The sequence below is a fragment of the Elephantulus edwardii genome, unplaced genomic scaffold, assembly GCF_000299155.1.
Source record: "Elephantulus edwardii isolate Elephantulus edwardi_28Jun2011 unplaced genomic scaffold, EleEdw1.0 scaffold00052, whole genome shotgun sequence".
NCBI lineage: Eukaryota > Metazoa > Chordata > Mammalia > Macroscelidea > Macroscelididae > Elephantulus > Elephantulus edwardii.
Window position 1 is genome coordinate 859,521 of NW_006399802.1, and position 22,885 is coordinate 882,405.

A 22,885-nucleotide genomic window follows, 5' to 3' on the forward strand; every position below is an offset into this window, starting at 1 on the left:
ATAGAACGGCATTTAGGGCTCTTGTACATAGGGTCACTATGAGTCACAAATGACTGGATGGCACATAACAACAACAACATTGGTACATACAGCCTCAAACCTGTTCCTCAGATAGATATATTTAGAAGTAAATATATATTCTTTTGGCTTTTTTTTCCCCTTGTGTGCCATCGAGTCAGATCCAACTGGCACAGGAGGAAACTGCCCATCCTTCTCAGCAGAGCATCTGGTGGCTTTGAACCACATGCCTTCAGGATTGCAGTGCAGCTTCTTGTCACTAGGCCACCAGAGCTCCCTTAGAAATAAATATATATTATTTTGAAATAAATAGAAATTATTTTGAAATAAAAAGTGACAACAGCATATAAAATTTTACTTCAGCTTTTATCTACAAGGTAAGTAGGGGGGGGGGTGGAATTCTAAAAATGGAAACCAGTGTAAAGTAGATAGGAAAACAATGGAGAAAACTGGTGAAGCCAAAAGCTAGTTTTTTGTGAAAATTAATAGTATTGACAAAGCTTTAGAAGATAAAAATTAGTAACATCAGGAATAATAAAAGGAATATAATCACAGGCCATAGTCAACTCAACCACACATAACTAAAACAACCACAGGCCGTACAGACAGCAAAAGGATGACAAGAAAATACCATGAACATCTGTATGCCTATGAATCCTATATCCTACCATTTAGATGAAAAGGAAAAATTCCTTAAAAGATACAAACTATCAAAGCTCATTTAAGAAGAGAATATTAAAATATATAAAGCTTGAGTTTATAATTAAAATCCTCTTCCCTTACCTCTAAAAAATGTTCACTAATTGCTAGATAATGTTGAAGGAAGAAATAATATTAGTTCTATACAAACACTTTCAGAAGATAGAAGACCAAACACATTCAGAAAATAGAAGGGAAATGATTTTTTTTTTCTTTCTGAGACCAGAGCAGTACAGTCTGGTCCCCAAATTAGAAAACTGTGGTCTAGCATCCTACAAAACTTAGCTGAGACCATTTAAAGAAGTAAATGGAAAAATAAACATGCTAATGGACAAGCAAATTCTGTGTTCTGAAGAGGTCCCATTTCCCTAAATATATGTGTAAATTCAATCCCAATGCAGTCTCAATCAAAATCCTAGGAGGCTTTCCCTCAGCCATCTTTCTCCCAAGGAGCAGCTGCGGGATTCAAACTGTCTGCCTTTGCGTTGGCAGCACAACCTCTTACAACAGAGATTCCCTTTACAGCACGTGGTGTTGTGTTGTTATGTGCCATCAAGTCTCAACCAACTCATAACTGACCCTCTAGAGGTTTTTCAGAGGCTGTAAATCACAGAGGAGGAGATTGCTCATCTTGCTTCTGTGACGCCACTGGTTGGTGCATTCAAACCACCTGTCTTTGGGTTGGCAGTTTAACTCCTTGCCTCTAAACCACCAGAGCTGCTCCTTTACCTAGGTGGTTCAAATCTACCAGTAGCTTCAAGGGAGAAAGATGGGCAATCTCCTCCTGTACATTTGAGTGCTTACCATATCAGGCTGCTGACCAAAAGGTTGGTAGCTCAAATCTACTAGCCGCTTCTTGGGAGAAAGGTGCAGCCTCCTCCCATAAAGATGTACAGCCGGGAAAACACGATGTTGTTCTTGTTGCTATCTAGTGCCATCAAGCTGACTGCAACTCCTAGCAATGCTGTGAAGAGCAAATGGAAACCCTGCCCTGTCCTGCACCATCCTCAGATCTCTAACATTCTCAAGCCCATTGTGGCCAGCATGGTATCAATTGGACACCTGAGAAAGGATCACTGTGACTTTGACTTGATGGCAGTAGCTTGAAGGGGGGCTTTTATTACTAAAATCTAGAACAATTGAATATTCCCATGCCAGATGAAAGAAGGCAACAGGAAGGGAGAAGAGGCACCATTATTAACTCAAAGTAAATGTAAGGGTTAAAACTGTGAAACTTTTAACAAGAGGCCAGCTCTGGTGGCCTAGTGGCAAGAAGCTGCACTGCAATCCCAGAGGTGTGCAGTTTAAATCCACCAAATACTCTGCTAGAGAAGGAGGGACAATCTCCTCCTGTACCAGTCAGATCTAATTTGACAGTACACAAACACAAAATAATAAAAATTTTTAAAAACCTTCTAATAAGAGACAGAAGAACATTTTCATAATCTTGAGGTACAGAAGGAGTTCTTTAAAAGAACACAAGAAACAGCTACAAAACAAAAATGATATATTGCACTGAGTTTGGCCTAATTACTCTTCTTTTGTCTGAGCTTTGTTGCCCCTTATCAGTGTCTCCTGCCTGGGCACCAGCTCGGCAGTGGCTCCCTCCCCACCCAGCCCACAGCTTTTAGTTGGTGTCAGGTGGCACTACCCTAACTCCTCTGGCACACCATCCCTTCCATATATGTGCTATTAAAAGCCCACAGCATCTCAACCCACACAGATGCGAAATATACCAACAAGGTAGGAATTTGTCTTCCTAACCACATGAGGCCTTGTCTTTCCTCCAGCCCTCAGCTTTGAACAAGGAGATGTGAGTGAAACTTGAGGGTCTTTAGATGGGCTCCCTTCTACGTTCAGTGAATGGCCCTTCTTCTATTTGTATCCACCTATCTCTGCCCAGAGCTTCTAAGTTTTGGCTACATGGAAACAGCCTTCTAGAAACTGTAGGTGCTATATGCAATTCTTCCTATTGGCTTCATTTGGTCATTTCAATGGAAATGTGCTCCAAAACAAGAGAGGCAAGTGAACGTGAGACCTGAAGTCTTCTTGGATTCGTAAATAGAGTGAGCACTAGCTTGGCCCGCTCTAACACTGTCCAGCTCAACTCTCCCTTTGCCTGATGTAGTGAAGGAATAGAGAGGACAGTTCTCAGCCTTCGTGTTATCCTACTAGACAGTTACAGTCTTGATACTGCAAATTCTTAAAAATAGCAAGTCAAGGGAGTTCTGGTGCCCTAATGGCAAGAAGCTGCACTGCAATCCCAGAGACGAGGTTCGAATCCACTAGATGCTCTGCTGGAGAAAGAGGGCCGATCTCCTCCTGTAACAATCAAATCTGATTTGAGGGTACACACACACACACACACACACACACACACACAAAATGTAAAAAACTTAAATAAATAAATAGTAGGTCAGTTCACTTCAGTTCCTTTTTTTTTTTCTCCCAAAGTCTTAAAGAAAGATGTTTCTTTCTATGAAGGTTTACAGAGTTCCTTCCCAGAAAGGACTCCAGGAAGGGTCACTCTAATACCCAGTGTGCACCGATCCCGGAAGGTCAGGAATTCTGGGAGTTAGAAAAACCATAGGCCCTGAGGGATATGGATAGGACTTGAATAGGAAGACGGGGTGAACAGTCCGGGTCTAAGGAACCTGAGCAAAAGCAGGAAAATGTGGGGGGAAGTGTTTTGGAACATGAAGTAATGTTGCCTGCCCGGGACTTGGGACTTTCACCGGGTAGTGAATTTGGTTTGATACACAGTAAGAAATCGTGGAAAGGTCAAAGCCAAACCTATAGATCAAAGCACCCAAACTCCGACCCAGACTAGCCCGGTGACAGTGCCCTGAGGAGAGAAGGAGCTGCCCCCTTCTGAGGAAAAGATGCCTTTCAAAGCCCTGAGGCCATTGGAGGGGAGGACACAGACTTGGAATCCGAAGGGCTTGCAGGGGTCGCCTGAGGTGGGGGACACACAGGCCCGGAGGCAGTAATTGAGAGCCCCTCTGTGCTCTGTGCGCACCAGCCGAGCGCACCCTGTGGCCCCCCTCGCGGCACCCCGGCTTGAGGAGCTAATATTTGCGAACGGTGGGGTTTCCAGGCACTTCCTACTACTCCCAACTTCCCGCCTTGGAGGTGACCTCGGAGCTGAGGTCTGGAAGCCTCTGGAGTCCTGGGCGCGTCTGGAGACCTCCGGCTGTGTCTGAGCTCTTTGCCGGCTCAGTAAAGAAAGTTCAGAGCGGAGGGGCGCAGGGTGCAGGCAGCGGGCGCCTCCAGGGGGGTGGTGGCCTCCTCGGGCGGTGGGGGCGGGGGCCCGGGGCGCCGGGGCCTGCGGCTGTTGCTGCCTTAAAAGGCAGGGGCGGGCCCTGCTGCGGAGCCCTACCCCGCCCCCCGCGCTCCGCTCAGACGAAGCGGAGCCGGGAGGCAGCGCAGCCTCAGCGGAGCCCGGGAGCGTGCGGCCGGCCATGGGCAAGTCAGGTGAGACCGTGCGCCGCCGATGGAACGGCTCAGGGAGCCCCTACTCCCTGCACCTTCGCCATCACCTTCCCTCGGCCCTCAGCATCAGGAGCCCGAGAGGAGCGAGCGTCGCGGCCGCTCTGCGGGACCTCCTGTTGCAGAGGAGAGCGCACGTGCCAAGTGCGCCGGGGTGCGACTCAGGCAATTTCGGGGGCAACGGGGAAGCCCCATGGGAGGCGCCTGGGAGACACCCAGGGAAGGACACAAAGGGGAGGGTCCTCCTGGCTGCGAGCCAGCGCTTGCGTTAGGGGGGCCACCGCTGATGGGCTTAGCGCTCTGCGTCCAGCGAGGCGTGGCTTTTGCTTTGTTTCTGTAGGAGGACGGAGTTAAAATTGCAAAGAATTGGGAAAAGCCTCCAAACTGTGGCAGCATCTCCTGCTGCTAAGCAGTTGGCGCCATCCAAGCCTCTTGGAGAATCCCTTTCATTCTTTCCCTAGTTCATTCTCCCCTGGGAGACTCAAGTGCCAGACTCCAGCCCGCCCCGACGCCTCCCGTGTCACTTTACTCTGCCTGTCCTTTCACTGTGTCTGTCTGAACTTTCTGAAATGTAGAGCTCAGCTTGTCCCTCTGTCCTACATTCCATCCCACTGTCTGCAGGGCCCTAATAGATGCACCCTCCAGTCCACCCTGGGCCCCCGGGAGTTTCATCACCCCTTCCCTGCACCCTAGAATCAAGCTGGACACTTTTACATTCTTCCTTTTCCTAGTTGACGTCGCCACCCCTGGCTTCCCCCCTGCGAGGTTGACAATCCTTGCTCTCCATCTGGGCTTATTTCCTGAATGGAGGATCCTGCCCAGAGGCCATCAGGCAGGGCAGTGGCCATCCCAATTGCATTTGTTCCAGCTCTCTCCACAGTCTGCCTCTCCACTACTCGCAGGTTTTATCTGTGTAGCTCACAGAAGTCTTTTAAACAGTTGTTGAACAGAGCTCTGCTTGATGGGAAGGAAGCAGGGATTGTCAGTCATAGATGAACAAGGAAGAGTCCCTGAATCAGCCCTCCCAAGCCCCAAGCCCCTCTAACTCTCTCCCACCTCTGAGAGGAGGAAGTGCCAGCAGAGTGAAGAAGCTCAGTCAGATGTGGCTTCCAGGCCTGTGCGATGTTGAGCACAGTTCTTTCTGCCTCTGTGCCTCTTTCTCTTTACACCGAGGGTGACTCAGCTGACTGCCAGGGTCTTTCCCAGTTTGAAAAGGTGACATAGGCATTGTCATGTAGTTACAGAACAAGGATAATGGGCAATGAAAGAACAAAATAGGACACATGTAAGAGGCCATTTTGAAACTTCTACTTGGGAAACTTCCTTACTCTGCAAATTCAGAAAACCCTCCCACCGCCCCACCCCTACTCTCGCATCCCCCTCCGTCCCCCCACCTACACCACACTACATTTTCTAGGACAGCATTTCAATTATTTGTTTCTAGCTTCTTCCCTAAGAATCCTTTTTGCTACAGAACTAATATTCAGCTGTGTATCTGTCCTCTATCTGTTCATCAATTCATACACCTATCTTTGCATTTCCCCTTCCCTTTTCTCTCTTCTGCTCACTACCAAGCTGTAGACTCAGTCCACATGACACTATCAGGCCGTGGGAAGGGATCCAAGGCTCAGTGCTGATGCAGGTGAGGAGGATGAGAGCTCAAGGGAGGAAGAAATCTCTGCAAGGGAGAGCTTGGAAGACCTCCTGGAAGAAGTGGTCAACTCCCTGAAAGTCTTGGGAATTCAGACTTTAACTCTGCCTGGTTTGAGTTGCTAGTAAAGCCAAGAGCAGCCAGAAAGGATGGTATAGAGAGAGAACAGGGGTGGAGAGCCGAAGGGGAGGTGACTATAGTTTCCCAGGTAAAAAGACTATAGAAACTATCTAGAGCCGGGGTTTGGAAAGGATGCACCTTTGGAAAGGATGATGAGTTAATGTGAATGAAAGTGAAGGAAGGGTCAGAGACATGATTCTGGGTACAAGAAAGAGTGATGGGACTTTTAGGACTATCGATTCAGGGTTTGGCAGGTTTCACAGAAGGAGGATTTCTCATTCAGAAGAGAGGAGAGGAACTGGCTGTGTGCCCCCCCTTCCCCTCAGATACCATGGGACCTTGCAGAATCCTGGCCCAAAGCTATTCCTCGTCATCACTCCTTCACTGCCATCAGAGTTGATTCCGATTCATAGAGACCCTTCATCAGTTGTCTGAGGCTATAAATCCTAACAGAAGGAGACCACCAGGTCTTTCCGCCGTAGAGCAGCTGGTGGATTTGAATTGCCAAAGATGAGGGACGTTTGGGTTAGAAATGCAAGAGACCACACCACTGGAGCTTTGCATGTCCCTCATAGCCATATGTGTTTTATTAGACTTCCTCATAAAATGATGAACTCCAGGGACAGTCTGTGGCTCCTCTGAAAGCTCCCAAGTGAAAGTGACAGTTCTTGGTGACTATGGTGACTCAGGCCCCTTGGGTCTTTATTATAGGCCCAAACTTGAGACCCCAGGCCACCAGCTCAGAGCTGTTGTCTCAGCCCTCAAGGTCGGTAACTTGCAGGGATGTGTATCCCACCCAGGACTGTGTATCACGCCACAAAGAAGGTAACAAAAACAATCTCTTTTAGGTCTCTGTTTCCTTCTTGCATAGTTTCCAATCTTAAATCTTAGGTCTCTGTTTCCTTCTTGCATAGTTTCCAATCTTAAATCTTTAACTAGGTAAACTCCAAAGCTGCTGGAATAGTAGGCATTGCTGAAAAATTATTCATACAATTGAGAAGCTTAAATTCTAGAAGATTCTTGGCTCATCATTCAGAGAATTCCAGGTCCTGTTCCTAGCCCTAGTTTTCTGGCTGGATATCAGTTTACTCAATGTGATGGAGTCAGAGGTAATAGCCTTAGGCTGCTGCAATGTTTTGCACCTGATAATTGTTGTGTATTGCCAAGTCAGTTTCAACTCGTAATGATTCCATATAGACCCAGTAGAACTGTCTCAGGATTTTTTCTAGGCGTGCCCAACGTCTGCTCCTTTTAAGATGTCCAGTCTTAGAAATCCTGTGGAGGGATGCCATCAGTCAGGATCCACTCACTGGCACTGGTTTGGGTCTTGGCTCTCTTTATAGGGCCTTATCACCAGGTCTTTCTCCCACAGGATTCCTAGGTAGTCCTTGACTGTGTGCTGTCAGTACTCTTCCTATGTTTCCAGCTGTGTCATGCACATCATAAATGGAGCTGGGATTTGATATATGTTAACTACCTTTCCGACCAGACTGCTCTTTAGAATCAAGGACAGTGAAACTTTATCTCACATACTTTGGGCATGTTGCTAGGAGAGGCTGTTCCTTAGAAAGGGACATCATCCATGGAAAGGTAGAGTCAGTGAAAGAGAGGAAGATCCCCCAATGGGATGGATTGATACAGCGACTGTAGCAAGGGGCTCAAGTGTGTCAGATGATGAGGATGGCACAGGATAGGACACGGTTCAGATCTGTTGTTCACAGGGTTGCTGTGAGTCATACTTGACTCTATGGAACATAACAACAACATTTACAACAGTTCAAGGCAGTTATTATCAACTCATCTTGAAGATTTATAGAGAGGTTGAGTATTTATCCAGTCACTCATTGACTAGTAAGTGGCTAAACTGAGATTTGAACCCAGATCTCTGTCTCCCCAGTTGTCTGCTCTCCCACTACCACCACTGATAACTTATATCTCCCAGAGCAGCTAGGACCCCCGTCACCACAAACACACCCTCTGATCATGTCTAAAAATCTTAGTGTCATTCTCTCTGCGTCACTCTCCCTGCACCAGAGTCAAAACAGGAAAACTTTCAGAAATAGATTCGCCCAGGAGTTTTCTACTGAGCGGGCTCATGATGGGAAACTGTGTGGGCCAGGTCAAGCCTAGCAGCTCCACGTCATCAGATTTCATTCAAAGGAAGGGTCTCCCTGTTCTAAAGACATGTAGAAACATAAGTGCCACCCTTCCCTCTCACCCAGATGGGAAACACAGGCCCTGGTGGGCAGGGACTTGCCCAGTGCCTGCAGGGGTGTATGGAGGGGCAGGCAAGCCTGGAGAGTGGGCATCTCTGTGGGTCAAATTGACAACCAGTGGAGGGAGTAGACTGCCTGAGTGAATCAAATTCAGGACCCAGAATCCTTGCTTCTTAGAGCAACTGAACCATCTTCATTGGCCATCACTCACCATTTAGGAACATGAGGGTGTGTGTAAAGTAGAAACAATGAGAGACTTGGCAGCTGGGGAATGGATGGAAGGAAGAGCCTACTCCTTAGACTTGGCTCTTGTGAATTCAGTGTGACCTTGAACACTTCACCCACTACCCTCCTAAAGGCCTATTTCCTCATTGGAAAGATGAGAGGATTCCTTTCTTACTGGCTTCACTGCGCTGTGCTGGGACTCTCATTCATTTGTTCACACATAATCTCATCCACTCAGAGCAACTGAACAATATTATCAAAGATCAATTTAAATACCAGCTGTCCTGCTCTCCTTAAGGGGTGGGGACCAATCTGATTAGAGCAGAGTATCTCAAGATGTGAGGCCTTTGTAACTTTGCCCAGCTGCAATGATAACCATTATCAAACCAAGCCCACCATCTTCAAGTGGGTTCTGACTTGTAGAGACCCTCCACTGGGTGTCCAAGATCTTCACCAGAGACAAGCTGCTGGCGGATTCAGACCACTGATCTGTTGGTTAACAACCTGACACATTCTACGCTATACCAGCAGCATTCCTTGAGAAGTATTACAGCTGACAGTTGTACATGTCCATTCTGTTCCAAATAGATTAACTCATATATTTGTTAAAACAAGTTGGAGAGTTAGATGCAGCTATCCTGTTTTTATATATGGAGGTAAAGCATAGAGAGGTCCAGCAGCTTGTCCAAGATCACACAGCCAGTAAAAGACAGAACTAAGATTTGCCTCTCAAATTTCCTGGAACTCATTCTCTTGACCTCCACCCCCTACCCCCCCCCCACCCCTTACATCAATTTGTTATTCTTTTTCCCTGATAAACAAGCAAAAGCAACTTGTTTCCAAGATGGGTATAGCTTGGTTCAAGCTTCTCAAGGGGAGTGAAGGGGACTGTTCACACTTCCTGCTCTCCTTACTCAGTATCTGTTCTGCATGGGTAGTTTCTCTTTGAGGTTGTTTTCCCCTTCTGCTTATTTGTATTCTTGGGGTTTTCTTCAGAAATCAGGGTGTGACTCTTGCTGGGTGTGGTCTAATCTTGCCTCCCCAGGCGCTGCTGGAGGAGCAGCTACCTGGGCTAGGACTGGCTGCCTTGGTGGGAGAGAACTCTGGGGCTGGCATGAGGTGTTGTGAGGAGATCAGCTCCCCTAATTACCCGAATGATCTCTTGCCCCTTTCCTGAGAACTGGGGGCAATGACTAGCTTCTATTTCTGGGTGCTGAGCTTAGGTAGGGCACAGGAGCTTTCACTTTTGGTTCCTTTTAATTCCCACAATTCTGGGAGTGCAGTGACCTAGTTTGCAGACCTTTAAGTCAGGGAGAAGTCAGGGAACTATAGCAAACTGCACCTCAGCCACGCTGGCCCCCCTTGAACTGGTTCCAGCTTAGCTGTCGACCTGCTCTCTGTCTCCCCACATCCTCCTCACAGTCCATGACACACCTCAGTCCCTTCCACTTTGCTCTTCGTGAACTCTTGGCTTTCTCACCTCATTCTAACTGATCTAAGAACACCTTCTCCAGTGAGCCTTCCTTGACATATGGTCACCGCTGCCTGTACATTCAGTCACATGTGTCTCCCATGATGTTCCACTAGACCCACTGTGGTCTGCCAAGAACATGGGAGCTGGAAGGGACTTCAGAATGGGCCTGGCCAAACTTTTCATGCACAGGGAGATCCTCTGTCACCTTGTGTGGGCACCCACTCATGTCCCTGCAAATAACATACACTTGTGTTTGGTCACTCAGTCTCCTTAGAAAAGCTAGTACTCCTCAAAGTGGGGGCATCTTGTCTCCCCTCAGCCTCCTCTTGATCGGACTTTACATGATCTTCAGATTAAAAGGGATTTGAGTCATTTGACTGGGCCCTCCACTTTGTGCCTGAATCCATCTCATTTCCCCAGTGCTGGAGAACTCACGATCTTGTGAAGTTACCCTTTCTGGTTGTAAAAAATTATGACTGAGAGAAGCCCACCACGACCGTTGAGCTGCTTCCAACTTACAATGGCCTGTAGGACAGGGTAGGACTTCCCCAGGGTTCCCACGGCTGCTAATCTTGACAGATACATCTGCCACATTTTGCTCCCATGGAACAGCTGGTGAGTTCAAACCAGCTGAGTGCTTTAAACCACTGCACCACCAGGGTTCTCTCTTTATTTATTTCTTTTTTCATTGTTGCACATATTCTTCCCCCCTCCCCAGCCCAACTCACAAATGCAACTGTTATATAATGCATAATCATATATTCCTTTCAGATAGTTCTTCCCCTCATCTGTTCTAATGCAGTGTTCATTGTCCACTCCCCATTCTCTCCCCAAACACCCATGTCTGTCCTATTTTATAACAGCGGTGTTATGTAGTACTTGTCCTTTTGTGACTTAAGATATCTCACTCAGCATAATATCCTCCAGGCTCCCCTATGTTGAGTAATGTTTTATGAATACATTGGGGGGTTTTTCAGTGCTGCATAGTATCCCATTATGTGAGCATATCATAGTTTTTCTGTCCATTCATTTGTTGATGAACACTTGGGTTGCTTCCATCTCTTTGCTGTAGTGAATAATGCAGCAATAAACATCATGTGCATACATCTGTTTGATTTGTGGCTCTGGTTTCTTCTCAGGGTATATTCTCAGTAGTGGAACTGCTGTTTCAAATGGAATTTCTATTTCCAACATTTTGAGAAAGCTCCAGACTGCCTTCCATAGTGGTTATCCCATTTTACGTTCCCACCAGCAGTGAGTAAGTGTCCCAGTCTCTCCACAACCTTGCCAGGATTTGTTGTTTACTGCCCTGTTGAACTTTGCTGTTGTTGCTGGGATGAGATGATATCTCAGGTGTTTTGACCATCAGGGTTCTCTTGATTCAAAGTCTCTTCTTTTCAGCCCTTTATGTACCGTGTTACCACATCTGGACAAACTCCAAGTTGTTATTACTTCTTATACTGAACAAGGACCAGGCTAGGTGAAGGATTTCAGCTGGACAGGTTAGTGCAGAGCAAGCAGCCCATAAGCCAGGAACCTGTGAGCTTCTAGATGCAGTGTCACCCTGCCAACTCCTAACCTACAGAGACCTCCAGCCTGTTACCAGGAGCGGCTGAGGCTTGTGCCATGTTTTCATGACATGTTCTTTAAAAGCCTCTGTGACTCCATTAAATTTCTGGGGGCGCAAATGGAAGACTAACTGAAAAGCTGGTGGTTTGAAACCACCCAGAGACACTTTGGAAGACAGGCTTGCCTGTCCAGAGTCTTGAAAGCCCTATGAAGCAGTTGTCCTTTGCGTCTTAGTTGGCCATGAGTGAACTGTCTCATGACAACTAACAACACTAACTCTGTATATTGCCCAAATACTGCATTTGCATGCTAATCTTGAAATCTCTTTTTCATATAAGCAAGGGTTTGTCCCAAGAGTTTTCTGTCTTTTCATCCCTGCGTCCAGCTGTCAGGAGATCAGGAGACATATTGCATTAGGAAGGTCTGCAGTCAGGAACCTCTCGAAATGATTGACAAGCAATGATGTTAGTTTGAGGACTAAGGTATGCCTGATTTAGGCCATGGTTTTTCCAGTCACTGCTATGCTGCTGAGAGCTGGGCAGTGAATAAGGGTGACAGAAGAATTGAAGCCTTTGGGTTGGGGTGCTGGAGAAGAGAATGGAACATCCCATGGACTGTCAAAAGAACAACCAGCTATATTTTGGAGCAGGTGCAGCCAGAGTGCTCTTTGGAAGCAAAGATGATAAAGCTTCGTCTCACATACTTTGGACATGTTTCTAGAAGAAGCTATTCCTTGGAGATGGACATCATGCCTGGGTGATTGAAAGGAAGCGAGCAAGACCCTCACCTGGACAGATTGACAGTGACTGCAGCAAAGGGCTCAAGTGTGTCAGAGATTGTGAGAATGGTGCAAGATAGAACAGGGCTCAGATCTGTTTTTCTTAGGGTTGCTGTGAGTCATCCTCGACTCAATGGCACTTAAGCACAATGGCAACATCCCTGCTTGTACCCAGTTATCATTTCCACCTTCCTGCCTTTGTTCACGATGTCTCCCCATCGCTACCTGTCCACCTCAACCTCCTAAAGCTTGGAATTCATGCTTCCCCTTGTTCCTGCCTACCCACTCACTGACCTCATTGGCCTGCTTCTTCAAACCCCCAAGTGCTCAGATTGGTACCACTCGTTGTTGGTGGTGGGTTTTTTCCCTAGTTTGTTTCCAACTTATCAGTATTGTTCAACATGACCACCATAGATAAGATGTGCAGCTGTCTTCAAGCTCTTTAAGACTGAACCTGATATAAAAGACCCTGAGGGCAAGTCACAGGTCTCCTTCCCCTCAATGTACTGTCAAACCCCCATGGGGATTTTATTTGAAGTTTCAGGAGACACTAGGGGTCTGGCCAAGTGGGAGAGAAAGATGACTTCCTGTCAGGTCATTCCTCTTCAGCCAAAGGCAGCAGACGAGAAGGGAGAGGAAAAGTGAATGCCAAATGTGACGTAGGCTGCCTTCTTACTTTGGTTTATGGCCTTCCTGCTCACCTCCCATGGCCAGGCCTCAAGGGTAGGCTCCTCTCTAGATGGGACTGTTCACTTGATGGGTCCTCTGCGGCAATCACTCACGGCACACACGCTGACACTCATTTCCAAACAGGTCAACAGATTCCTCAGGCTGACATGAAAAGACACTCAGAGGCAAATGGATGGATGGGCAAAGAAGATTGGGGTCAAACAGAGAGATGGTCAGAGAGATGGATGGCAAATAGACACATACGTGAGAATGCTGAATGAAGGTTAGATGAATGGTGCAGGTGTGGATGGAGGATGCTGGTGGAATTTGGATGGGTGTCCGTTTCAGAATCAAGTTGGTATTACTTCAGTGCATTTATGGCCTTGTCTGTTCTTGGCTTCATCCATTGATTCTCTCTTGAGTCTTCTTGCCTTTGTTCTTTCTGTGATCATCACTCAGTTGACCTTTACCTTTTCTTCCACTGTATCCCTTGGTCTTCCTGTTCCACCAGCCCAGTATGGATACCCCTCCATCCATCCAGGCCTCTTCTCTCTGATTTAGTTCTCTCCAGTCTCTACCACCTGCAATAGCTCCAGTATGAGATTCCCAGTCTCTTTCAAATACTTTCTTTCAGGAGTCTTGTTGCTGACTATCTGGCCCCCAACATCTACTCTGTGTATCATCCACATTGGTCCATCTTCCACTTGGCAGCCAGTAAGCTCCTTCAGTTTTTTCCAGCTCACTTTCCTGCTCCACACCCTTCAGTGGCTCCCACTGTCTTGTGTAAAGGCCCAAATCTCTAACACAGTATGTAAGGCATATATAATTGGGTTTAACTGTATGGATATGTGAAAGTGAGATCAGCCTTGAAGGCACAATGCACAAGGGTGTGGTCGCCTGTTTGACTGAGTTGTGGGGTAGCAGGAAGGAGGAACAGCCTGCTCACATGGGCCTGAGGCCTGAAAAGCTCTGTTATACTCTTTTGATGGGTCATGTTTTTACAAACATTATTCTTTTTTAAATCATTTTAGCTTCCAAGCAGTTCAATAATGAGGTCCTGAAGGCCCACAATGAGTACCGGCAGAAGCATGGTGTCCCTCCACTGAAACTCTGCAAGAAACTCAACCAAGAGGCGCAGCAGTGAGTCCCCACCTCACCCCCTACCCCTAAGATGATGGGGACCTTCCTAGAGCTGCTACTTCAGTCATTGAGAGGCCTTGAGTGGTGGAAGGACATGGGTGTTAGGACCAGGTACACCTGTCACTAACCTGGGCAGGTTCTTGTATTCCTCTGAACCTGTTTGTTCCTCCATGAAGTATTGTGAGGCTCAAATGAGATGCTGGTGTGATGCCCACATCTGTTTCTTCTGTGAATTCTCTGCGGCTGGGAAGGACATTTGTTCAATCCAGTTTGGGGACCATCTTTTGGGGGTTTCCTTGGGCTGTGCCTATTCTGAGGAAGCACTATGGACTCTGGCAGGTATTCTGAGGCCCTGGCCAGCACAAGGATCCTCAAGCACAGCCCGGAGTCAAGTCGTGGCCAATGTGGGGAGAACCTGGCCTGGGCATCCTACGACCAGCCAGGTGAGTCATTTTTTTAGCAACAACCGACACAAAAACCCCTGAGCTGGGCCTCCTCACACCCCTTCTGGCCACAGCACCAGCCAAGCCCTCCCAGGTCTACCCTCCTCACTGCCATGCTGTAGCCACAGGCCCACAGAGGGGGAAAAAAAACCCAAAAACTTTCCTCTGTGTCTTCTCCCGGATGCCAACCCAGTTCACCACAAGGTCTCTGATGGTCAGCTCAGGGCCAAGCCTGGGAACACAGATGAGTCAGATTGACCAGGGCCTCCTTCTGGAAGGGCTCCCAGCCAAAGGAGTCTGCTGCAAGCTGTTTCTGTACAAAGTTTAAGCCTTTTGAGTACACCAGAACATCCCCAGATAGAAAGAACTGTAGTTTCTGCATATTTTTATTTTTTAAAAAATATTTTATAGTGCTAGTGTGACTTTTATACTCAAAGAAAAGTTCTGTAACTTTTTCCATTTTGAAAAAAGCATAATAAAAAGATAAATCCTTCAACCAAGCTTTCAGTCTGCAATGATGATCCCACCACACTGACCAGACGTTCTTGCACTCTCTGGCTTGAACAGCTCTGAAATGGCTTTTTAGGAAAAGTATTGGAAAGGCTTCTGTCCCTCTGAAGCCTTCTCTTAGCCCCCAGAAAGGATGACTCACTCACTCCTTGCCTTGAATTCCTGGGACTTCCCAGGGGAGGCCCTGTCCTCATGGTTTCCCCAGCACATCCTGCCCAGCTTGGTCCCTCCATACTCTGCAGGAAAAGTATGCTGTATTCTGGCTCCCCAAGCAAATGAAGAACTCTCCTTCCGAGGCCTCACCTCAGCCTGCAAACCCCTCCCCAGGACCAGAGCAGCAGGGTGAGAGGGAAGGAAAGACCCTTGAGTGGACACTTAGGAGATCAGGGTACATCTCAGACCTTTGTTAAAGAGCCTGGGCCAAATTTTTGCCCACTCATGCTCCAGTTTACCCATCTCAAGACAGGAAATTGAGCAGGTGATCTCATCCGAATGATTCCCCACCCCAGCTGTGTACTGGAGTCTTGACAGAGTTTTATAAAAATACCAATGTCTGCGTCTCCCCTCCAGACATACTAATGCAGCTGATACGTATGTAAAAGGCTCCCCAGGTGAAGCTAATGTGTAGCCATTACGCTCTGAGGCCTTGCTACTCAAAGTGCTGCCTGTGGGACAGCAGCATTAGGAGCATCCGAGAACTTGAGAATTGCAGAATATAGACCCCACTTTAAAATCCAAATCCACTGCTGTCCAGCCAACACCAACTCATAGCTGTCCTATAGGACAGAGTAGAACTGCCCAATAGGATTACCAAGGCTGTAATCTTGACAGAAATTGATGGAGGGGTGCTGGTCGATGGAGAGTGAGTTGGACTCCACTAGATGTCAGTGGGTTAATGTGGAAAGTAAAATTTATGGAGGCGTATGGCCACATCTTTCTCCCACAGAGTGGCTGGTGGTAGGCTCAAGCCTCCAGTCTTTCACTTAATAACTGCGTTCTTGAACCTCTGTGCACCCAGGGTTCCTGGGACCCAATTCTAGACCTATTGTACTTAGAATATGCACTCTAACAAGGCGCTGGTGATCCACACACACATTAACTTTTGGGGCTTACTGCTCTGAGGTTGGAAGCTTCCAGCTAAAGGCCTTGCATTCAGTGGCTTCCAGGAAAATGCTGTGAGTTTTCTCTTATCACCACCACCTGCCAGGTGGGCAATGCTTCCGTGAGGCAGGGAGTACCCTGGCCTACCAGCCCAATTACCTTTACTCCTCTGTGTAGTTTAGGTGCCACACATTCATACAACCCTCTTGTATGCGTGTGCAGAGAAGGGATGGATCTGGCCCAGGGTTGCCAGGCTGGGACATGAATGCAGCGCTTTGAGCCCAGCCTAGGGTTTTGCCAGTCGGTCTCTAACAAGGCCCTCACTCCAACCTGGACTTGTTCATCAGCATCCCTGAGAATCTCCTGGAGACATTGAAGATGTTTTGGTCCATCAGACATCTAATTACAGGATGAGTGACAGAGCTGAATAAGAGGAGAGGGACAAGATAGAGACCAGGGTTGATCTGCTGCTGAGTTTGACAACAGTTTCTTCTCCATATAGGAAAGGATGTGGCTGATAGATGGTACAGTGAAATCAAGAGCTACAACTTCCAGAACCCAGGCTTCACCTCGGGGACAGGTGAGTGCCAGGATCCCAACCAAGTGCCAGGGTCCAGACCTACACAGGGTTGCATTTGGGGCATCTGGCTGTGAAGGGGAAGTAACCCTCTGAAAATCAGTCATCTCTGTCTTCTCGTGTCTCTTCCACATTTCTCTTTTAACCTTTCTCAGAAGACAAAAGTGTGCGCTTCTCTATCAGAAAGCACTAAGAAAGCTGGAAAAGGGCTTCCCTGCCCACTCTAGCCTGTCTCTGTGCCACCCGTGGGTAGACCCAGTTGTAGCCTCCTCCTCCCTAGGGTTTCCCCAGAAGCAGGAAGTGACAAGTTCTCCAAGCTAGTCACCATTTCCTGTGGTTTTCTGCTCACCCCTTGGGGTAGGGGTTCATGCAATCCTGTGTGGGCAGGACTTGGTGAAGAAGGAAACATCTGCTGGGGCATTTCTCCTCTCTGTTAACTCTGGCAGGTCTCCTGGCCAGGGAGCCCCTAAGAGAGAACTGATGATTCTGAGGCAATTATGTTTGGGAGGTGGAGAGGGGGCAGTCACAACCTCCACCAGTGACTAAAGATGTGCAGCCAGAACCCTGACTTGTCATAAAGATGAATTTATTCTATCACTTCTGGACTTGCTTCTCCCATGAGCAAGATGTATAAGCAATCACATGTTACAGAACAAGTTATTAGTATTGCCCGTGTATGCATGCTTCTTGTCATAAAGTGCCTCCACATCCACTGCCATTTAAAGTCAAAAGACCTCAAAATAATTATGAGATATCATCTCACCCCAGTAAGGATAGCAACATTTAACAGAACAGCAAACATCAAATGCTGGCAAGGTTGTGGAGAAACTGGAAGCCTTATTCACTATTGGTGGGAGAGTAAAATGGTACAACCACAATGGGAGGCTGTATGGTGCTTTCTCAAAAAGTTGCAAATAGGAATACCATTTGACCCAGCAATTCCACTACTGGGAATTTACCCTACAGAAATCATAACTGCCACCCAAGCAGAATATGCACACCCATGTTTATTGTGGCTTTGTTCGCAATAGCAAAGAGCCGAAAGCAGCCCAAGTGCCCAACAAATGAATGGATAGAGAAGCTCTGGTACAGTCACGCACAATAGAATACTATGCAGCATTGAAAAACAAGGAACTCATGAAATATGCAAAATGAATGACCCTGGAGGACATTATGCTGAGTGAAATATCTCAGTCACAAAAGGACAAATATTGCATAGAGCCACTGTTGTAAATGGGAGGGGAGGAATGATGTATACTGCAGTGAAACAAATAAGGGAGCGAACTGTTTAAAAGGGATATATGAATGGGTATTGTCATTACAGAATTCCAGAGTGAAGGCTCCATAGTGGAGTGGACTTGGGGGGGGCGGGGGTGGAGTTCCATAACAATGAAAGAGGTTTTGTTTTTCTTTTCAAGGAGAAGAGTGAACTGGGGAGGAGGGGATAGGCAGGGAGAAAAGTGCAACAATGAATGACTGGAAACCCCAAGTTTCTGTAAACTTTCATTTAAAGTAATAAAAAAAAAAGTAAATTAAAAAAAAGTCAAAAGACCATTCAAAGGTAGGGCTTTAGTCTCCCTGTTTTGTAGAAAGGAAATTGAAGCCCAAAATTGAGAAAAGGTTTCTTTTATGCCTTCTTCTCACCAGCTCTCACTCTGATGCCTTTTCCATGGTCCCTGCTCCATTGTGGGAGCCTCTCTGGGTACCTTACAAATGCTAGATGTGAAAACAGAACTCCCCTTTCTTTAATATTTTTTAAATTTTATTTTGGGTGTGTGTGTACCGTCAAATCGGATCTGACTGATACAGGAGGAGATTGTCCCTCCTTCTCTAGCAGAGCATCTGGTGGATTTGAACTGCACGCCTCTGGGATTGCAGTGTGGCTTCTTCCCTCTAGGCCAGCAGAGCTCAGAACTCAGCTTTCTATGATCACTTATTACTACCTCTAAAAATAGAAAACCCCAGAGCAACTGGTTGTTATGTCCTGTCGAGTATGACTCATAGTGATCTTATGAACAATGGATCTGAAACTTGCTTTATCTTGTGCCATTCTGGCCCCTGTGTAATCTCAGGTGCCAATGAGCAATGCCTGATACCTGATCCTAAGACAAGAGTGCAGCGTCAGGGCTTGCAAGACTGTTAAGAGACTCCCAAGCCCATCCTCCATGCCTCAGCCTCTCCCAGAGTCTTCTTCCCAGATCATTCTTGCTGTGTCCATTGAGTCTATGCTACAGGTGAAAGAGCCTTTGGGATGTCCTGTGATTTGTTCCCATGAGTCCTGGATCTCGTGATACAAGACAGTGAATTGCACCTTGTGCTATGTCCTGAGTGAAAATAAACTATCTTATAATTACTTTGTTTTATGTTATCTAATGAGTAGGTTTATTTGTTTTGGATATCTAATACTTTTAGATGATTATGAAATTCATAAGCTTATTACAAAAGACCATACCATACAGTTGACCCTCAAACAACCCTGGCACTGTAAAAGTGTTTTGGTTTGTTAGTTTTTATAGAAAGCAAAGGACTGTTGATAAAAAAAAAGCTGACTTCTGGATTTCAGCTGGTTAAATAATAGACCCTAGCCAGCCAAGTACTAATGCTAAAAAAAAAAAAAAAGCCCAACTTCTTGGTCTCAGTTGGTATAAATAGGAGGCCCTAGCCAGCAAAGATCTGTTGATTTTAAAAAAAGAAAGAAAGAGAGAGAAAGCAAGCAGGCCTGACTTTTGGGTTTGTGTTGGTTTAAATGGGAGGCACTAGCCAGCAAAGGCCTGTTGATCAAAAAAAGCCCAACTTCTGGGTCTCAGCTGTTTTGAAATAGGAGGCTCTAGCCAGTTAAGGGCTGTTGATCAAAAAAGTCCAAATTCTGGGTTTCAGCTTGTCTAAATAGGAGGCCCTAAGCAGCAAAAGGCTTTTGATTTAAAAAAAAAAAAAAGCCTAACTACTAGGTCTCAGCTGGTTTAAATAGGAGACCCTAGCCAAAAAGGGCTGTTGATCAAAAAGCCCACCTTCTGGGTCTCAGCTGGTTTAAAGAGGAGCCCTAGTTAGCAGAGTTCTGTTGATTTTTTAAAAAATGCCCAAATTCTGGGTCTCATCTGGTTTAAGTAGGAGGTCTAGTAAGTAGACTTATGTTGAGTTAAAAAAAAATTTAAAAAGGAAGCCCAAATTCTAGGTAGGCTGGTTTAAATAAGAGGCCCTAGCCAGTAAAATATTGATCAAAAAAAAGTTCAACTTCTGGGTCTCAGCTGGTTTAAATAGGAAGCCCTAGCCAGCAAAAGCTGTTGATTTTTTTTTTTTTTAAAGCCTGACTTTGGGGTCTCAACTGGTTTAAATAAGAATCCCTAGTCAGCAAAACTGTAGGTGTGTTGATATGCCATATGATCAAAAATCTATGTATAATTTACCATTGACTCTTGAGTTTGAAAATTTGAGAATTGAAACTGTCATGTTTTCAACATGAATTTGAATTTTTAGGGTCCTCTATGCTCAGATTCCCTCCTCCCTGACACCTTTACCCCTGTCCCTGGCTATTGAACTGTGTGACAATAAGCTCCATGCACAGATAGCTGTTTTAAGTGCATCCACTTGAGCTCACTGCAGTACACCAAAAAACTAAACTTACTGCCATCGAGTCAGTTCTGACCCATAGCAACTTTATATTTTTTTTTTAGTTTTATAACTTTGATAATCAGCTATAGTTTTCATCCACATTGACGGTCTGTAGATTTTTTTAAAGTGACAGGTACATAGGTAACCAGTGTATACAGTTTGGGACATCTTCCTCATTATGTTTTCTGGACAACTGTACACAGATGTGGTATGGGACATTCCTTATTCCTTTGGCCCAGACGGCTTTGTTAAGCCTGTTGTCAATGCGAACATCTGTTGTTCCCATCTCCTTCATGGCAAATTTCCAGATCTCCTTCAGTGCCTGAGGAGCATGCTTCTTAAATGCCACTCCATGGATGTGCTTGTCAGTGTTGATGGTACACTCTCCAGTCACCACTTCACTGATGGCAGAACGGACTTTCTTCTCACCACCCTTCTTTGCGGGGGCCATACCACCAGGACCAGGCTGGAAAGGCATAGCAACTTTATAGGAGAAAAAAGAACTGCCCCATAGGATTTCTGAGGCTATAAATATGGGCGTAGACTGCCTTATCTTTCTCCATAGAGCTTCTGGTGAGTTCAAACAACCTACTTCTCTGTTGTTTTGTAGGCCAACACTTAACCCACTATGCCACTAGGACTCCTTCACCATAATAGCAACACAGGGAGGGGAAGACTCCTGTATAAGTGGATCCAGCCAGTTCAAATCTGTGTTGTTGAAGGAACAACTATTTAAGGTGAAAGGTTTCCCTTCCATCCTGTCTTCAGTACTCCCTCTACAGAGGAACCCAGGGCAACCAACTTATTTTTTCTATAATTATAGAAGCATTCTGAGCATACTACCAGCATATGAGTATAACTCTGTTCTCTTTTTAACACACTGGTGTTAGAGTACCTGATCTGTCTTGCACTCAATTTCTTCATAGAACAGCTTGTCGCAGATTGTTTCATTCAGTGTAAAGGGAACTTTCTTTTTTTCTTTCTCACCACTGAGAGTATTTCCTTACAAGGAAATACTGTAACTTACTTAGTTTCTTCAGAGTACAGTCTAGGAAGTTTGGGTAAATAGCAGGGAAGAGGATGTGATCCTTTAAGAAGAAGAAGAAGAAAAAAAGCTTGCTGGTAGATAAAAGTTAGAAACCAGTGTGTATATGATGGTTGCTAAGGAAGTTGTGTCCTTTAATTAATCTCTAACTACCCCTAACTTAGTTATCTCTGTGAGGACAGCAAATTCCCCTATGAGAGGAAACATTACTTAATGTCTTCTGCATTTAGTATCCGGAATGGTTTTCTTGGCAGTTTCTTCCTTGTCTTGGAGAGAGTAGGTGGATCAGTGATCAAAGCATGTGGTATCTTGAGAAAGAAGGCCTGGGGGGGGAGGAAGCTTGAGCCTTAATGAAAAGACAGCCTACATAACAAGTGACATCTAGTGAGGCTGCTGAAAGCCTGAGGTAGAAGGTTCCTGAATGGCTCAGATTGTTGCGGTTTGCTGGGAACTGAAAGATTCCAGGTTCAAACATATACAAGAGAACCAGGTTTGGCATTCTGCTTCTGTAGAGATTAGAGCTAATCCTACCCCTGCACACAGCTGCATTCTATCCAGAGAAATACACAAACAAATGAGCTGTAACTTAAAATATAAAGACCAAGGATGAATTGGCAAAAATATTTCTCCTCTGTTCTGAGTTGTACATTAAAATTTATAGATCAGTGGTTAATACAACTTTAAAAGTAAATGGTAAAAGGCATAGGAAGGGCAGGAGGAGCCATTGCACTGAGTTTCTGTTAAGTTTGAAAATGGATAGTGCTAGTGGTTGCACTGAGGACAACCTGAAGCACTTGATGCAGGAGGTCAAGGACTGTAGTATTCAATATGAATTGAAACTCAACATCAAGAAAACAAAGATTTTCACCACTGGGCCAATTGGCAGCACCATGATAGATGGAGAAGAGACTGAGGTTGTTAACAATTACAACTTTCTTGGCTCCACAATCAACACGCTTGGCACCAGCAGTCAGAAAATCAAAAGATGAATTGCACTGGGAAAATCTGTTAAGCATCTCTCTCAAATTGCTTCATCACTGAGAAGCAACGATGTCAGTCTAGAGACTAATGTGCGCTTGACCCAGGCCCTGGTCTTCACAATTACTTGTTATGTATCAGAGAATCAATGCCTTTGAGTTGTGGTACTGGAAAAGTTTTGAACATACCACAGACCACCAAGAAAACAAACAAGCCTCTCTTGGAGAGGGTGTAGCCAAGTTTCTCCTTGGATGCTAGGATTTTAAAGCTCCATTTCACATACTTTGGCACATGGCAAGGAAGACTCAGAGCTTGGAGAAGGACATCATGCTTGGAAGGGTGGAAGGACAGCTCAGGAGAGAAAGACCCCTGATGAGATGGATTGATACAGTAACTGGGGCAATGGGGACTGGTGTGTCCAAGTCAGGGAGACTAGCTCAGGATAGGACAGGCTTCATTGTACATAGTGTCACTATGAGTTACAGGTGACTAAACAGCACATAACAACAACAGTGGTTGCACAATATGATGGATGTAACTGATGTTGCTGAATTGTACTTGTAAAAAGTGATTT

General features: G+C 45.9%; 1 protein-coding gene and 1 pseudogene across 2 annotated transcripts in view; one reads left to right on the forward strand and one right to left on the reverse strand.

Moving 5' to 3' along the window:
• Nucleotides 1-4,178: 4,178 nt before the first annotated feature.
• GLIPR2 (GLI pathogenesis-related 2) overlaps nucleotides 4,179-22,885 on the forward strand; it is a 22,284-nt gene continuing 3,577 nt past the window's right edge. Inside the window, exons 1-4 of one of the 2 annotated variants that reach the window (XM_006886833.1) lie at nucleotides 4,179-4,191; nucleotides 13,940-14,048; nucleotides 14,388-14,491; nucleotides 16,605-16,682. In XM_006886833.1, coding sequence (XP_006886895.1) covers nucleotides 4,179-4,191; nucleotides 13,940-14,048; nucleotides 14,388-14,491; nucleotides 16,605-16,682 — 304 coding nt within the window. The remainder of the gene's footprint in view (nucleotides 4,192-13,939; nucleotides 14,049-14,387; nucleotides 14,492-16,604; nucleotides 16,683-22,885) is intronic. The other variant, XM_006886834.1, reaches the window with a different exon arrangement.
• LOC102847441 lies at nucleotides 20,381-20,739 on the reverse strand (annotated as a pseudogene).